The 19,025-nt window shown below is 37.6% G+C and overlaps 1 protein-coding gene across 1 annotated transcript in view; it reads left to right on the forward strand.

Annotated features, from left to right (window-relative positions):
• Positions 1 to 405: 405 nt before the first annotated feature.
• LOC109109179 (serine/threonine-protein kinase 17A) overlaps positions 406 to 19,025 on the forward strand; it is a 33,961-nt gene continuing 15,341 nt past the window's right edge. Inside the window, exons 1-2 of the mRNA XM_042751988.1 lie at positions 406 to 839; positions 15,775 to 15,987. Coding sequence (XP_042607922.1) covers positions 697 to 839; positions 15,775 to 15,987 — 356 coding nt within the window. The 5' untranslated portion in view covers positions 406 to 696. The remainder of the gene's footprint in view (positions 840 to 15,774; positions 15,988 to 19,025) is intronic.

Below are 19,025 nucleotides of genomic sequence, written 5' to 3' on the forward strand. Positions count from 1 at the left end.
TGATGTAACAATATATAGGTAGTAATTATCATTGAAAAAAATATATACGAATATTTTTTTTTTTTTGTTTTTTTTTTTTTTTTTACTATGCTTCAAAAAAGGTGAATGTTTACATTAAATAAAAATTACCTAAATGAAACAGTTATAGTAAACAAAAGTCATTCAACAAAAAAGTTGTCGTAAACATTACTATGCTTCAAAAATAAAACTCTACATCAGCCTTTTATATATATATATATCTGTAACATAATTATTTAATTAATTAATTGTTCACCTCTTATTGGACAAACGTCACTGTAGAGGGTCCACCTCCTCCCGCCCACCGGCGAGTGCTTGATCGTAATTGGTGGAAAGCGCTGTCAATCACGCCCGTTGCCCTGGCAACTGAAGCCTGAAGAACAGCTTGGCTTTCGTTGACTCGGTGTGGATGAGAGCAGACGAGTGGAGGACGGCTGCAGACACAAACTCACGCGTTTTTGTTTACTTAGGAGGAGTTTTATTCGAGGATGAAAGTATTAACAGTTAACTTTTTAGACACGTTTCTGTGTTGTTAACGTTAGGTGAAAATTCAGCGAGAGGAACTGGTAGCGTGATAGTGTTCGTTTCACTGCGTCGGGTCACCTGTCGGACTGGGCTTACAGGTAAAAACGGGTATCGGTACACAAATAAAACGAATTAACGTTTATAGCAGCCGTTATGATTCCTGAATGTCCACGAACGACCGAGCCCAGAAGCCTAATTCGGTGTGAATCCGGTGTGCTGCGCGAGATCCGGACCGACATCAGGAGCGAGCCGTTCACCGAGCGCTATGACGTCATCCCCGGCAAAGCGCTGGGCAGGTGAGGCGCACCTTTACCTGTCTACCTGTGCTCGTGTCAGTCGTGCCACGTGGTTTGTTTTCTGTTACATTTATCTGATGCATGCGCTCTGAACCTCTTGTTTGAATTTAAAAATACTCATTTTGAAGTCAGGCCACGAATGCATGCTCAGTAAATGTTTAGCATGCTAAATCCTACTTGTATTATAGTCTGGATGTGTGTACTACGTGCATTGAAAATGTTTACATTCTAGAGTCCCTGTGTGTTCTTATATGGATCTGCATTCTTAGTGCATGTATTTATTGCTTGCACTGCATACAGTTCAATATGTGTACAGTATTTAAAGTCTTTTAACATCTACACTGCTTCAAAGTGTGATTCGGCATTGCTTTGTCATTTAGATGGCTTTCAGATACTGATGTATCTTGTATTCCTTTTGGAAACGAGTGTGTGAAAAGTCATGCAATTGCATATGAGAACCCTTTACTTGCAATGCACACTGATTCAGTTGTTAATGAAAATAAATATATTGTAATTGACTTGCATATCAACCTGATGTCCATCTGTTCTGCATGAACAGACTTTGCTTTTTCCCAAATCGTTTTGGATATTGCATGCATCTATTGCTTACATTGCATACAGTCGTGTATTTTAAGTCATGCATTAGTGTTTTTACGTGCTTTAAAATGTGATTTGGCATTGCTTTGTCTTTTTTTAGATGGCTTTCGGATACATTCATCTGCACCTTTAATGAAACACCCAATAAACTTTTGCATGTGGTGCATTATAGCTGGATCACATGATTGGAAAACAGAGCCGTTTGATGGCACACTGCATTGATGCCAGGGCTCGGTGGTTTTTAAATCAGTGAGTAAGTCATACAGGGCACTGTATTGTTGGCGGGTGTTCCTTTGCCAAGTCGCTGTAAGACTTCAGCACTGTATAAACACTGCTCTGACTTCACTGCGTTTTCTCTTGTTTGTACTGAGGAGGATATGCAGTGCACGCACAAAAAGATTTGGGCTTGTGTAGTATTCCATGCCATATGCAAAACTAGCAGAAAATTCACTTTCATTAATTTCTCCAGTATCAACAAAGTGCTGATTGAGATGGATGGGGACATTTAGCTTTTGCATGCTGGACAGAAGTTTGAACTCGAGTTGAACGCCAATTAAAAACAATTTAAATCATTATAATCTGCTTATAATAGTCACAAGACAAACTCTCGAACATGTAATATCAGCAGGCAATCTGATCTGTCCGTTTGCAAAACACATCAGGATTAATGGGCAGAGGTTTTTTTCATTCATTCATTCATTCATTTTATTTTATTGCTCCATGGTAAAACACAAAACATTTCATTTTCTTCTTTTGATAATTTAAGATAATTTTAAATTCCCATGTGCAAAGGGATCAGACAGAAGATAAAATCTTATAATATCTGTCCCTATTCCAAAAGCAAAAATAACCTTTCTTAAGCAGCATACAACCAAAGTTTACAACTGACAAAAAAACAATGTTGGTTTAAAAATCATCATTCATGCAGTATAATAATTCAGGCAATGCCCAAACAACAAAACAACAGTATCCAATACATACATACTGACCAATATTACTAAAGCCAATATATAGAGAGCAAAACAAAACCAAGCAAAAACCAAAAACAACATAGACCTCACCAGATTAATACTTACTGAATATACTCTGTTTATACTTATACTTAAACTGACCAATATTACTACACTTTTAAGATTATCATGCAACGGAGTTTCCACACTTTTACTCCCATAACTGAAGGGCACATTTGTTTTATTGTTGTACGTGCAAATTGATGTTTAAAATTATACCTTCTCCTACTGAACTCTTTTTCTAACTGATAAAGGTCTTGTATTTTCTCTGGTAACATTTTATGTCTTGCTTTAAACCAATTCTTACTAATTAATGTTTGAAACTTAACCAAATCTTCTAACTTTAATATTCTGGATTTTCGCAAATAATTTACTTGTATGTTTCTCTGATAGTTAACTTTATGAATATTCTTATGGCTCTCTTCTGTAGAATAGATAAAGGTTTGATATTTATCTGATATGTGTTCCCCAGACTTCTATGCAATAAATAAAATATGGTACGATGAGTGAACTATAAAGTATTTTCATGTTTCCTTATTTAATACCTCCTTCACTTTGTTTAAAACAAAAATGTTTTGGCAGATTTTTCTTTTAATGTGTGCTATGTGAGGTTTCCATGATAACTTATCATCCATAATTACACCAAGAAAACGAAACTGCAACTGTCTGGATGTCTGCCACCGCCGTTTAGGCCAAGCTGTTTCATCTGAGCACAGTGAAACAAGAGAAAAGATAAATCAGTAGTTCATGTCCAGCGTCTCTCAGCCCGTTTCCCAGATGAGAACCTGTATGGTTCAGTGATCGGCTGCTCCTGCTGGTTTTATTTTGATGGCTGTGCTTGTGGAGACGAGCCATTTTTATTCTCCAGCGAGTGATTTCAGTGGCTGCCAAAGGGTTATGATTCTGATTTTCACTCTGAGAATAACTTTAGCCTAGATATTGGCATTTATAGTCATGTTAGCCCAAATCATACACGAGGACAGCTGCTTGTACCTGAGTCAAGACTATAAGTATGTGAGTTGTGTTACAAGTTGCACTGAAGAAATGATCATTTAGACCCAAGCACTGCTGAAACTGGATGGATGATGCAAACATCAATTTGTTTTTGATGCAAAGCATATAGAGTATTTATTAAGTAGCTTGCTTGATGTTGTGCAGATTCTAGACTAACAGGTTTAGACTGATAGGTTTATACTAACGGTTTTTAAGAGTGATAAATGTTGAACTTGTGAAGTACTAAATGGATCCGGCATCATTCATAAAAGGTGAGGAACAAATCAGGATCAGTAAAGGCAGAGATTTCTAATGATTATTAATGTGTTGTGCGCATGCTTCATTATTTGTAGGATCAAAATTTTGATTCGGATCAAATGTGTTAAGGATGCCCAATATCTTGGTTGAGATTTTATTGTGCTTTATCTTTACATTTGATGTCCATATCCTTTGCCTTTTTCCATTGTTTACATTATAATGTTGTGCATCATGCAAATGATTATTCAAAGTAGTCAGTATTTCTGTATTGTACAACATAAAAAGGATTGATTTGAAAATAAGGACCAGGTGTGTGTACAGATGGTTAAAAAAATCAGTCCAGGGAATGTTTTTGCAAATTATTGTACATACATATAGGATGATTGTATGTACATTAATATATATATATATATATATTCTTATTATATTATTTATAATAGTGAGGTGTGGAGTTCTTTTGGACTATTATTATAAGACAATACTTCTTCAATGGAACAGATTTGGAGAAATGTGTCATTCCATCAGTTGCTCACTTGCTTGAATGGGTGAGAAGACAAAAGATGAAACAAATCCAGTCTGAAATATGAGTTCATAATCCGTAATAACACTTCCTCCAGTGAAAAAGTGTTCTGGTGTGAATCAGGAGAGAAATCTGCACAGATCAAGCAGTGTTTAAACAGCTCTAAACAAATATGTGTCTGGATTTTGATGTGAGAGACAACAGCAGATGCACTTTTTCACTGCAGGAAGTGTTATTATGGATTATGAACTCATATTTCAGACTGGATTTGTTTCATTTTTTGTCTTCTCCAGATGTTAACTGATGGACTGGAGTGCTGTGGATTACTTGTGGATTATTGTGATGTTTTATCAGCTGTTTGGACTCTCATTCTGACGGCACCCATTCACTGCAGAGCATCCATTGCTGAGACACTGATGCAGTGCTACATTTCTACAAACCTGATGAAGAAACTCAACTGGATGATCTGAGTGTGAGGACACTAGGGCTGTGCGATATGGACAAAAAAAAACTATCGCGGTTTTTTTTTTTTTTTTTTTTATCAATTTTGCGATTTTCAATTTTAATCACGATTTTGACACACACAGACATGCTGAACAGTCATAAATGCATTCAGTATAAATTTTAAACATATTTCCAAAAGAAAACCAATGAGAGCTTTGTCAAAAAGTTGTAACATGTCTCAGACATAAGTCAAAATAATCACTAAGTAAAGATGTCAAACAAAATGTCTAGACATATGGCAAAAAAAATAAAATAAAATAAAACCCGTGTCCAGGGCTTTTTTTTTTTTGCCATGCATTGGTCATAGAGCTCATTGGTCACAGAAGCGGCAGCAAGAGCGCATTATTGTAACGCGAAAGCACATTAAAATAATGACCGAGCGCGAATCTCTCCGCTCGCACACAGATTTCCTTTGCTTTGTCACAAAACCAGACACGCGTGCTCAGAAACACGCTGCTCTCGTCCGGAGAGAGTGTGCGCACTTAAATTGTGTCTCCTCTCGCTCACTCACTCACAACTCTCTCTCTATGCTCATGCGCTAGATATTCATTCTTTTTGCACCTTTCGATTTCTAACCTGTTCTGTTCACATCTTTTTCTGCGTGCAGTGCTGATCTGTTAACATGGGCTCGGAAAAAATATGCATTACAGACAGAGTGTGTGAACCTGGAGTTAGGCATATGCCCAGTCTGTTCTGTTCTCGCGCTCCACTTAGGTGCGCTGCATTCTGATTGGATCAGATAGCATACTGCGGGAGGTCGGGGCCGCGGAAAATCGTGCTATAAAGCGATTTAGAAATCGTGCACGCTCAAATCGTGATTTTATTACGATTTCGATTAATCGCACAGCCCTATAGGACACTTTTAAAAATATTGTAATTTTTTGATAAACTATTGCTTTAAAGCTTCAGCTGTGTCTGAGTGTGTGAGGTGAAATCGGAGCAGTGCTGTGTGTTCAGATGTGGATAATTGAAGGGCTGCTATACTGCATTCCTCTGCCACTGTGCTTTGGGAACACCCAGCGGATCAGAACCAGTACTCTACCATTGTGTGTGGAAACCGGCCAAACACTTTAGATCAGCACGTCTGCGCCCTGCGTGTGTGGGAACACGTTCTGCACGCTGAAGATTAGGCCTGAGATATTTGATGGGAAGAGTGCCATGTAAAATGAGAAGTGTAATTTTCCACACATTTGTGCGGCATTTTATCTTCTTGCATGTAAGTGCCAAGTTTTTAAATGGCGTGTCACAGATCTGCTAATGGCAGCGTGCCATTTACATTTCTGGTGGTGTTAAAAAGAAAAGACGTAATTTAAAACCCCAAATTATATAAACTGCATAAAATGCATGTCACTGTGTTTTTCAATAATGATTTAAAAGAATATTTCACCCAAAAATGAAAATTTGCTGAACATTTATTCACCCTCAGGTCATCCAAGATGTACAGATGATGAGTTTGTTTTGGAGAAATGTGTCAGATTTCCATCACTGTGCTCATTGGATCCATCACTTGAATGGGTGCCGTCAGTGGAGTCCAAACAAAAGTGAATGGGTGCCGTCAGAATGAAAAAAACATATCCACCAAGGCATTTTAACCATCACTTCTGGCCAAAATAAGAGTCCATAATAACAACATATTTTTCTCCCACTCTAATATGTATTTTTGTCTTGAATTCACAATGGACAACTTTTCCACTGGAGAAAGTGTTATGTTGGATTATGGACTCATATTTTAGCCAGAAGCAACATTTGGAGTTAAAATGTCTTGATGGGTCTGTATGGTTTGTCTTCTCCAGATGTTAACTGATGGACTGGAGTGCTGTGGATTACTTGTGGATTATTGTGATGTTTTTATCAACTGTTTGGACTCTCATTCTGACGGCACCCATTCACTGCAGAGCATCCATTGCTGAGACACTGATACCAAATTTATACAGTGAAGACTGTGCAGTGTTATATTTTATTTGATTATTCAATAAATCTCTTTACCTGAATACTGTTAGACTTGAAAAATACAAAGCACTGTTTATTTAATTTGTATCTTTATTCTATTATATTTATCTATGCTTGTGATTTCTTTATTTTCTATGCTGATTTACTCACCTACAAAATCACCCCAATTATTGATTCGAGTCATCTGGTGATTTTTTTTATATATATCGCAGACAAACAAAATATCAAAATATCAGGCTTTTTTTCTTTTTGTTTTTTTCAATATCGTGCTGCGAGTATTTAAAAATACTTTTAAAGCCACAATTTGTTTAAAAATGAAAATTGCTCTGAATGTTTGCACTGTTTGCAATGCTTTGGTACGGAGCTCTGTGAATCCTTGTTATTTTTTAATTAAGCTCATGCATTTGAGAGGGATGTGTTTGCAGTGTAAAAGCGGATGACACCACAGTCTCACTGTTGTCTTAAACAGCATGTCATCAGCTGGGAATTTCTCACCCTCCTTTCATAAATCTTTCATTTCTGGGTGAGCTCCGCTGCTCTATATAAAAATATCTGCACAGTGATATATATATATATTTTTTCCCCTTTTAATTTCCAACAAATTTTTTTTTTTAAAGCCCAGTCTTTTCCGCTCTCTTTCCCAGAGAATCCCGGCTCTGACAGCCGAGTGGGATACCATGACATCACTGTGGTGCCATTCAAGTCGTCTGGGGCTGAAAGCCCAGTGGCAGCATCTGCTGTGCACCATGGAAACAGAGCGGGTGACAGTAGGGTGACGGCGATGTCATGTGAAAGCCAAGTTTGGTATTGAAGCCCTACATTTATACTAATGCATTTTCATTTTTAAAACGTGTAACTTTTGTGATGGTTACGCCTGTCGTTTAAACTACTCCTGCGTTTTCGATCCTAGAAATCTGAGACTTGGGCTCAAAGTGGGGTAACAGGGTTTGTTTGTCAAAGACGTCATAAAACCAGATCTGTTTTCTGCATACTTGCCTCAGTCAGGTCTAAAGAAAAAACAGTGTAAAGGCTCTCAGATGAGGTAATGCTCTATTCCTGCGGTGTATCTGTGGAGCCTCGCTCCGCTCCGTGCCGGGGTCACATCTCAGAGTTCATTATTCCTCCATGTCACAGACACAGAACAAACAGGGCTCCGCTTTCACTCCAGCAGCCTTTTTCTCTCTTCTGTGAATGTGCGTGCGTTGATGGGACTTCTTGGTTGTATGTAGTTTTAATTCCCTGCCTTTAAGAGCGTTTGCTCCTGTCAGAGGCTAATTACCTGCGCTCTCTCTCGATGCCTGCTGCTGATTAGTGAAGCACAGAAAAGCTGCACTTTCCCCCGAGAAGCTCTGAGCAAGAGCTGATGTTTGACTAAAGGACACACTTGCTCACTTGGTAGAAAATAAAGTGCTGCTGGCCTCATATGACACATTCGTTAAGTGAAGTGTGGCGTGGCAGAATGTACACAGGGGAAAAATAGTTTTAAGCCTTTTTCGCCGCCGCCTTTAATGGCTGACATCAGTAACGGAGCTGTGATGTCCTACACAGCGTAGTCCATCCCAAACTTACTGTGCTCTCTAAAACTGTCACTCGTGATGAGAAGCAGCCTGCAGCGATGTTCCCACTGACAGGGATCTGAAGACACAAAGAGTCCAGAAATCATTCATTTTCAATGAGAGATGCCAGATTGAGACAACATGAGTGACAGAAACCACCGGAGATGTGACAGAGTGCTGCTGAGATCAAACTGTGGAAATATAAACATAATGCAGAGACTAGGGCTGAACGGTACTGAAAAAAAAAAAAAAACCTGACATTTCAATATTTTGTTTTTCTGCAATATTTATTGCATTTATGCTTTTTGATTGGGGAGTGAATCTGACAATAATTAAAAAAATAAAAAAATAAATAAGGAGTGTGAAATGTCCTTTTAGGGTTGAAAATGTGGGTGTTCATATACTATTTATAAGAACCAGCTCAAACCTCTTTCAGTAACAATAAAGTGAACCAAATAAACTTCAAATTAAATAAATAAATAAATAATAATAATAATAACTCCTTTTCTAATTGAATTTTCATTTGCAACATTCCTACTGTTTGACCTATTCAGTACGACTAAATAATATAATGAATTGTGATTTTATTATTACATAAAATAAAATAAAAAAAACAGAATAATAAATATATACATATATAAAATAGAATAGTTATGAAGTGGAAAAATCAAGAAAAATGATAAAGTAAAAAGTAAATAATAAAAGTTGTCTTGTATAACTGTAGAATTAGTAAATATTTGTGGCTTTTGTTTTGGTGGGAAATGTTACATGTTCATCATGATCCTTTGCTTCAGTGTCACAGAGCGACTCGATTCACAGTAAATAACCAAAGCTGCTCCGAGTCACTGAAACACTGGATGAGATGCACGCATGCAACAGTGCTGCACTTCACTCTCAAACATGCAGTGCATCTATTTATATCGTATCGCAATATTGATTTAATTTGAAATATTGTGCAGTGGATGGATGTGTAACTTGGTGCCCCCCAGTTATGTCATTGTCTACTGTGTGCAGGCCTCTTGATCGTACATTAGAGGAAGTATTGTTGATTTACTTTCATTCTGAATCCGTGATGTCACCTTCTAGCAGACAGAAGCTCAGAGACTCAAGAGGATTAAGGTATTTACCTCAAATCGCCCATGTAGTGCGCTTCCTCCATAGATTATACCAAATTTCCAAGTTCAAAGTCAAATTAAGATTAACTAGCTGTTTATTGATCCTAAGTCTTTGCTGCTAGAGTGTTCAAATATTGTTCATATGAACTAAACCTATTAATGCTGGATAGTCATGTAATGAGTACAGATGGCTTTGGGCTGTGTCTCTGTATCTTCTGCCCTCTTAGGGTACGTTTACATGACACTGACTCCTTGAAAATGACTTAAAACACTGTTTTATGCATGCCAGGCCAGTAGTTGGCGATGTGTGTCTCTCTCTCTCTCTCTCTCTCTCTCTCTCTCTCACACACACACACACACACACACACACACACACACACAAAACACTACATGGACACATAATACTCATGCGCATGATGTCACCATTTTCACAGATTTGCATTTTTGGTGTTTACATGGAGACAATAACGATATTGCTTTCAAAAAACTTGCACTTTAAAACCTGTTTTCGAATGTTTGCATTGGCAGGCCCCCAAAACATTGTTGTGATTTAAATAAATGCCTAAAATCAGTGATGGGGAAAGTTACTTACTCAATATTGTATTACTCCCTAAAAAGTAACTAATTGTGTTGCTTAGTTACATTTTATGGAAAGTAATGCATTGCGCTACTTTTATGTTGCTTTTCTCATCTGGCCTAGGCTTGCTTGTTTGTTTTTAATATAAAAAAAGTTATATTTTCAGACATAAAAAAAATCTCACTAACTATGTCTCTCTCACTGACTTACTCTCTCTTGTGGTAATTTTGAGTGGCTCAATAGTGATAAAGTAACACTAAAACGACAAGCATACGAATGACATCTAGTGCACTCATAAATAGAATGCATCTTCTGATACAACAGCATCATTTATATTCTTTGACTTGAACTCAGTGTCCATAAATGCATTTAAAACCCTCTATTCTGACAAACGACAACCAGTGTTCACAGTCTCAGAAATTCTGAATAACTTTCTAACTCGGCTGAAAGCTGACCATATAAGCGGCGTACTCGAACAGACAGAACATCTGCTCTTGATATGGCCTCTTTTTCACACAAACCGTGACCCTGCCATCAACCCTAGACCTGCACACATGAAAGCCACTGCGCTCGGGTGTTGTCTGTGAGCCAGAGGCTCTGGAAATGTGCTGACATGGTTGCGGAGAGAGACTGTAACTCGATTTTAAAGACACCAAAGTCACCAAATCCAAATCATAGTCTGTCCTTCCAGCAGGCCCTCGACTTGGGTTAACCACACGGCACTTTCTGCATTCCATACAATAATAGAAGTCTTATTTGACAAAACATCTGCGCCACATCATGCAGAGTGTGACCTGGAAATTGTTCGTTGGTCAAATTTCATTTATAAATCATCTGCTCACATTGCAAAATGTTGTCACGATTAGTTATAGACAGGGCGATTATGGACAAAAAATTATCATGGTAAAATTTTTCATATCAGAAGATATTGATAATTATCACAATAAATGTCACAACTTTATTTCTTTCAAGTTTAAAGACTGAGTTCTCCTGAGTGAACTGTTTAGCCAGATTGTGGTTTTAAACTTTAATACTTTTTTATTTTTATTTTTTATTTTATTTATTCATTTATTTGTCAGAACGTGACAAACACTTGCCAAACAGTTCAACATTTCACAAATCTTATGTACAATATTCAACACATTTAGGCTGCATTTACACCGGCACAAAAAATATTTTTCTTTTTTTTTTTGCTTACATCTGACACAGATCAGATTTTTTGGCACGTGTCTAAACACTTCATAATTCAAGCGCTTGTGATATAATCGAGACCAGTCAGCGAGTAAACGCCAGTGTAGGGGGTAACGCATTACAAGTAACGTGAGTTACATAATCGGATTATTTTTGTCAAGTAACTAGTAAAGTATCATATAAATAAGAAAATATCTTGAGTTACTTTTTCAAATAAGTAATGCAAGTTACTTTGTTTCCCCTTGTATTGACTGACAGCTCTTGTGATGCATTTCCTTAAGCATGAGGGAATGAAAGGGCTTTTAAATTTGGCAAAAAATGAAGCCTAGCCCAGATGAGAAAAATTAGTACTGTAGCAAAAGTAAGCAAAAGTACTGTAACGCATTACTTTCCATAAAAAGTAACGCAATAAGTAACACAATATTGCAATGCATTATTTTTAAAAGTAACTTTCCCCTACGCTGGGAACGATGGACTCTCTGGAGCTGCTTTGTCTGGACGACCGGACTCAGGAGTGGCAGGTATTATGTGAGGAGATTAGAGTTTCTTTATCACATTCCCTCGTGGCATTCGTATCCTGAGAAGCAGGACCAGATTAACGCAAGACCGTGGAAATGAAGGTATGCCAAAGCCACGCAGTCAAGGGCAGTGAAAGCCTATTAGGTTTTCAAAGGAGCGGAAGGTGCTTTAGTGTTTCTGAATCAGTCTCAGTCAGAGAGATTACGAGGCCGTTGGGATTTTATGAACGCTGGCTTCCGAGTCATGCAGCTCAATCACCAACAACCTCTTACTGTCATGTGTAGCTGCATGCTTTGTTTGAGCATTTACACTACTCTAGCTGCAAGGTTTTTTTTAGTTTTTCATTGCTTGTCATCTATCTATTAGTTAGACAGTTAACTTATATTCTAGGGATGCACAATACACCAAATCACCTCTTGCATGATATTGTATGCCAAAATCCAATTTGGTGATATATGAATAACATCATTGACATTATTGTCACCATATTGGATTTTGACATGCATATACACTGACATTCAGAATTTTGAGGTCAGTAAGATCCTTCCATCTGTTCGTCCGTCCGTCCGTTCATCCATCCGGTCATCCATCCATTCATCCATCCGTTCATCCCTTCGTTCATCCATCCATCTGTTCATCCATCTGTCCATCCATCCGTCCGTCCGTCCGCCCATCCATCCATTCGTTCATCCATCCATCCATTCATACATCCATCTGTTCATCCATCCGTCCATCCATCCGTTCATCCATCCGTCCATTCGTCCGTCCGCTTATCCATCCATGCATCCATCCATCCATTCATCCATCCGTCCATCCATCTATCTGGTTCCATCCGTTCGTCATCCATCCATCCATCTGTCCGTACTTCCATCTATCTGTTCATCCGTCCATCCATCCGTTCATCCATCCGTACATCCATCCATCTGTCCGTACTTCCATCCATCCATTCATCCGTCCATCCATACATCTGTCTGTCCGTCAACCCATCCATCCACCCATCCTCCATACATCTGTCTGTCCGTCCATCCATCCATCCATTCCATCCGTCCATCCATCTATCTGTTCATCCGTCCATCCATCTGTTCATCCATCCGTCCATCCATACATCTGTCTGTCCGTCCATCCATCCATCCATCCATCCATCCATCCATCCATCTATCTGTTCATCCGTCCATCCATCCGTACATCCATCCATCCGTCCATCCATCCATACATCCATCCGTCCGTCAGCTCATCCGTTCATCCTCCCGTTCATCCGTCCGTCTATCCGTCCATCCTTTTATCTTGTTGCTTTTGTTCAGCAAGGATGCATTAAATTGATAAAGTTAAGTCATTAATAATGTTACTTTTTTTTTTTCAAACAAATGCTGTTCTTTTGAACGTTCTATTAATCTGTGAATCCTGAAAAATAAAATGTCATGGTTTCCACAAAAATATTGTGCAGCACAACTGTGTTCAACATTGATAATAATCAGAAATGTTTCTTGAGCAGCAAATCATCATATTAGAATGATTTCTGAAGATCATGTGACACTGAAGACTGGAGTAATGATGCTGAAAATACAGCTGCACATCACAGAAATAACTGGTATTTTAATAGATATTCATGTACAAAAAAATTACATTGTAATAATATTTCACAATTTTGCTGTTTGTCTTGCATTTTTTTTATCAAATAAATGCAGCCTTGGTGAGCAGAAGAGACTTTCTAAAACAAACAAAAACAAAAATTAAGCTACCTTTGTCCTCTTTGAAGCCTGAAACTTTTGGACCCCACTGACTCTTATGGACAAAAAAAAAAAAAACAGCTGAAATATTCTTCAATAACCATTAATACAAAAAAATTCCATAAATGAAACTCAATAGATCAATCATAATTTATCAACAACCCTACTTCTACAAAACGACCATCACAAAAAATATCATCTTATAACATCTTGTCTTTTCCATTGATGGGGTTTGTTTGCATATCAGATGACCAAATTAAAATCTTCCTGCCGTGAAGAAACCCATTACAGAAATGCTTAACTTTACAGCCAGTTTTTATTGGGCCAGCTCAGAACAAGGACAATATTCTCCCACTTACCCATTAATCTCCACATTTTTTGAAGGAATGAGGAAGGCATTCCCAGCTGTGTGTAGTAAATCTGAGGAGATCTGGACAGAATGGGGATGGAAATAAGGAAAATGTCCTTTTCTGAACCCGTGACTCTCACATGAGCTGGTCAGCCCAGCCATTATGGTTTACTTTACAGGTCTGGGTTTAAGGATACAACCCAATTAAAACAAGAGTAATTTTCCTCATCTGTCCATTGCATTCATCATTTGCCAAGCTTCAGACTGAATGTGACGGCACGTTGCACAAGGAATGCAGAAAGCAGTTTCCATATTCCTGCATGGGTTCGTGTTTTCCAACAGAGCACATGTTAAAATGAGCAACACAGATGCTTTAGCAGATCCTCCTTGCTTTCACTGTGGTTTATGCTCAAGATGTCCTGCTGATCTTGCAGTACATTGGAGGATGATAATAATAGTAATGTTTTTGCCATTCTGGTCTCACTGTTCACAGTTTTTCAGTGCAGAACAGTTAAAAGTAGGGGTGCTCCGATACTGGTCTTTTTAAAGCCTTCTTTTTATCATGTAGAATTATTTATAGTGATGATCCAATCAAGATTCTTAGACATGTATTCAGGGCCTGAATTTCATTTTTGAAAATTAATTCACCTCTTAGGTGACTCTTTTTAATTTGGGGTGGAGGGGGGGCATTTTTTTTACATTTTTCAAACATGTGTATATATATTTATTTCACCTAAATGTTTGATCATGCATTGTATTTTTGTTTTGACAATTGTGCAGCTGATGCACAATAGCTTACACACAGCACAAGCCTGTTTTCATGAGCTGTATGTGCGGTTCACACATACTCCGTTTGCAGTGCGTATGTAGTGCATGTGTGGTGCAGAAGCTGCTTTCACACAGGAGTCTGCTCCTCATCCATGGCTGTTTACCACAAACACAACATTTATCCATTATTTTGATTTAAAATCCAAACATTGTTACTTAAAATGCTTTTTCACCATTGTGATTCTTTTTTTACACCGTACAGTAATACAATCTTTCATAGATGTATTTAAACGCGATAAGAATAAGAAACATTATTCAATGCTTTTTAGTTTTGCATTTACTTCTAGATTGATATATTAAGTTGTTTCAGCAAGTGGCAAAACATTTCAACTACTTTTCTTACATTATCACAAACATTCTAAATTAAAACTTACCATTTACAGAAACATTCAGCTCTACTGCCTTTTCTTTTGCATTTAAATCTTGATTACAAGCAATCCTGCAGTTCATGAAGAACTTTGTTTTCTTACCTCCACGAGTGCCATCTTTTATTGCCTTGTTTATCTAAAAGTGCTCTTTTCCTTTAAACCTAACCAAAAAGCCATAGCCTATGTGTTGACTGTGAAACACAGTAGACTTTAATTATAAGCATTTATGGTGTAATTACTACATTTCCATGTCAATCCATGTTCATATTTACCGCAAACAATGCGCTGTTACTTTAATTCACTGCGTGCAGCGGAAACGATCTCTGCACTGCAACAGACTGCTCCTGAACGCACTGATGGACCGTAACTGTGTGCAGTGAACGCTTTAATCCGTTAACATGAGTGCGGAAAAAAATACTCACCACATACCCACTGCAAACAGAGTAATGTGAACGCGCCATTATGTGTGTGTGCTGCACGAGCGCTGAATGCTTTAAACACTGGCAAGAATTAAGCGATGTGATTTATTTTCATTTCTTAATTTTATTTAAAATTTATAAACATTCCTAAATCAACTCCTGTGTAACTCGTTTATAGTGCAGACGCGATGTGATTTATTTTCATTTCTTAATTTTATTTAAACTGTGTAAAGCTGCTGAAGTGACTCAGAGCAGCTCTGGAGATGAAGTTCATGTCCTCATATATTGATTCCTGCTGTGTGATCAGCTTACATTAATCTATATCGAGTAAAACTGTCCAGAGCTTTTTATCATCATGATCCACGTGAATGTTATTGTAATCGCGATATGAGGTCGATGTGAAATATTCTAACTGCTAACAAACATTCTTCCTCTGGTTTTCTCTCCCCATCAGAGGTAAGTTTGCTGTGGTGAGGAAGTGTGTGGAGAAGAGCTCAGGGAAAACATACGCAGCGAAGTACATGAGGAAGAGGAGGAAGGGCCAGGACTGCAGAACGGAGATCCTTCAGGAGATCAGTGTGCTGGAGCTGGCAGCGGCCTGTCCACGAGTCGTCAATCTCCACCAGGTCTACGAGACGGCCAGCGAGATGGTGCTCGTTCTGGAATAGTGAGTAACTAATCAACATCGGTTCTTGAAGTTACCCTGTTATGGGTTATGAAAGGTTCATATATTGGTTTTGGGAGTCCCCAGCAACAGGATGACATGCATGCAAGGTCAAAAACACTTTCATTGTCTTATAATATGGATTTATTTTTTACCTTACTTGCTCAACGACTCCCAGATGATTAGCTCAACAATTAATTTTTCCAAACCTGCATTTTCATTCAGACCAAAGCGAAAAGACCAACAAGTGTGCATGCAGTATGCTAATGTCTCATGTTGACGTCAACATGAAACAGCTTGGGATTCGTTTTTAAAAACGACTCGTTTCAATGATTCAGAGTCGACTCTTTTTTTTTTTTTTTTTTAAGAGACAATAACTTTATACACGGTGCACTTTCAGATTTAAAACTTTGCAGGATGTTTTCGTTCACTTAGAGCTGTGTTACACACTGCATGAAAGGTAATTTTCAAAAATCTAAAGGTTGATCTTTTTAGCCAGTGCTCCTTTCAGAGCCCTTTTATTTCTATAGCACTTTTTTATATAAAACAGATTGTGTAGATGCGGCTTCACAGAGTTAAATGATTCTGATATTTTTCTGTTTATAGAAACTCACCTTATGGAGATCTGAAAGACAATAGAGTCATTATTTGAGTTCAGTGTTGGCTCTGGTCAGATTGGGCTGCACGATGAATCATATTTTAATCATCATCATCTGCGATAATTGCCGGCTGGTTGTTAATACTGAATACACTTCATTGTAATTTGGCATTTGCGTTATCTTGCATTGGTAACCAGCAACATTCATGGTGATGGTTGCCAGATTTCAAAAGTTTCAATCCCCCAATTAGATTTGTTTTTTTCTGTCCAGTTGTTTACTTAATCTTCCCAACCTGACTAAACAATATTCATAGTGTCTCACATCAAATAATCATAATAAACTTGTGTTTTAGTTTTGATAGGAAACAAAGTCTCCACTTTCAAATTGTCAGTTTTATCTTGAAATTCAAACAATGAATTTAATGTGGCATGACAGATTGCTGTATTTGCCTCAGTTCAAACACCATGTGAACTGAATCGTCGTCTTCAAGATTATATTTCAACAACAAACTGGAGCAGAAACAATCATATTACAAATTTGATATAAAAACTGTGTGCAATATAAAACTTTGTATACAACTCAGTTTTCATTTGAGTGTTGATCTAAAAATAAATGGAAATTAAATTGTAATTGTTTACGCTTTGATGTTATTTTTGTGTATTTGCATCATTTTGAGTTTTTTTTTTTCTCCATAAGAAAAATATGCAATGTACCTGAAATATTTTGAAATGAGTCAGTATTGATACAAATCAAATCTTGAAATCTTGTCAGTACCAGCCGTATCTGTCATTAACATTTAATTTGTCAATATCAATGAAATGAATGAAAACGTAGCTCTCAAATATCTTGCACAGATTCATACATGATGTTTCTCAGCAGGTGATGTCATCAGTCATTGGTTATCGAGTCTGTTAGAATCTCATTCTGTCTGTGCTTTAGTGACTTTGCAAGCTTGTGAGTATAAACTGTGTCTTGCCTTACGCCGTAATCAATGGCCAGGATCACGTCAGGCTGTTAAATATTGAGATGAAATCCCATCCTATCCAATTAAGAAAGTACACAGAGCCTGAGTTCAGACCGCAGACCTGAGGATCAGCGGAGGTAAATGAGCAGGACACTGAAATAAGAGACGAGTACACGGAGAGAAAACAAGAGCGAGTGAAAACCAAAGAGCACTAATCCACCTATAAACCCTCCAAAGCGAAACTGAGCATGTCTCAGTAAGCACTCGCTATTCCAGCAACGTTCAGCATCCACACACACACACACACACAGAGTTATTGTGGTAATGCATGCATACACACCACACACACACACACACACACACACACAGAGTTATTGTGGTAATGCATGCATGTGCACTGGCATATTGGGTTTCCCTTGCAGCCAAATGCTGACATTGACAGTCAAGTAATACCACACAAGCACACAATGCTGTTTTCCTGAATATCAGCACGAGTGTGATCATGAATGTTATATTTACTTTTACAACCATCCAAACAATATGAAGTTAATATTGAGGGAGTTACATTTTGATTTTGATTGCCATCAAAAAGAGATCCAATCAAAGCCGGAGAAAAACATTTGTGCATCTCAGAGAAACACAGAGATGTTCCATTCCTAAATTAATCCGTTTCTGAATGAATCATTTGAGTCGAAGATGAATCGGTCGTTTTGAATGAGTCGTTTGATGAATGATTCAGTGAATCACCCTCATTAAGGGACTTGCCATCACCCATTTAATTATCCATGACAGAATAAATGAAAGGTAAATTGTAATTGTTCAGGCTCTGTTGTTAATTTCCATAATTTTACATAATTTAGAGATTTATTTTTTTCCATAAGAAAAAATCACACATACCTTAATAATTAATAAATTAATAAATAAATAATTTAATTACTCCAAAGTCAGTCGCTTGCTTCATTTCTAAATGAATCAGCCATTTTTTTAAATTAATTGTTTGAGGAATAATTCAATGAATCACTCAATAATCACTCATTAATGGACTTGCCATCATCTATTGGCAGTTTTAGTTTCATATTTAGTTATCCATGATGGGCCTTAACCAGCGAAGGTACAAGCACAAAAACAAGATATTAATTATTATAAAAAATAAAAAATCACAAAAGATATTGAGATCACTTTCACACAGCCCTACTCAATATCTGATGTGTGTGCTCCAATTCAGCCAATGTGTTCATCCCATTGGTGGTGATATGCAGCAGACTTGATGTTATAGAAAGGTCACACTGACAGTTTATTTCATTTGGCATGAAGTGGGTCACACATTGCTGGCTTCCACTCAACCATATCCTCTCCCAGACAATGAACACAGATGGGATTCAAATCCATCTCGTTAGACATTGTGTTTTGATCTGGAGTTTGATGGATTCATCAACTAATAAAATTCGGAGCAGATGATCTGCATTACTCATAATGGC

The sequence above is a fragment of the Cyprinus carpio genome, chromosome B24, assembly GCF_018340385.1.
Source record: "Cyprinus carpio isolate SPL01 chromosome B24, ASM1834038v1, whole genome shotgun sequence".
Lineage (NCBI taxonomy): Eukaryota > Metazoa > Chordata > Actinopteri > Cypriniformes > Cyprinidae > Cyprinus > Cyprinus carpio.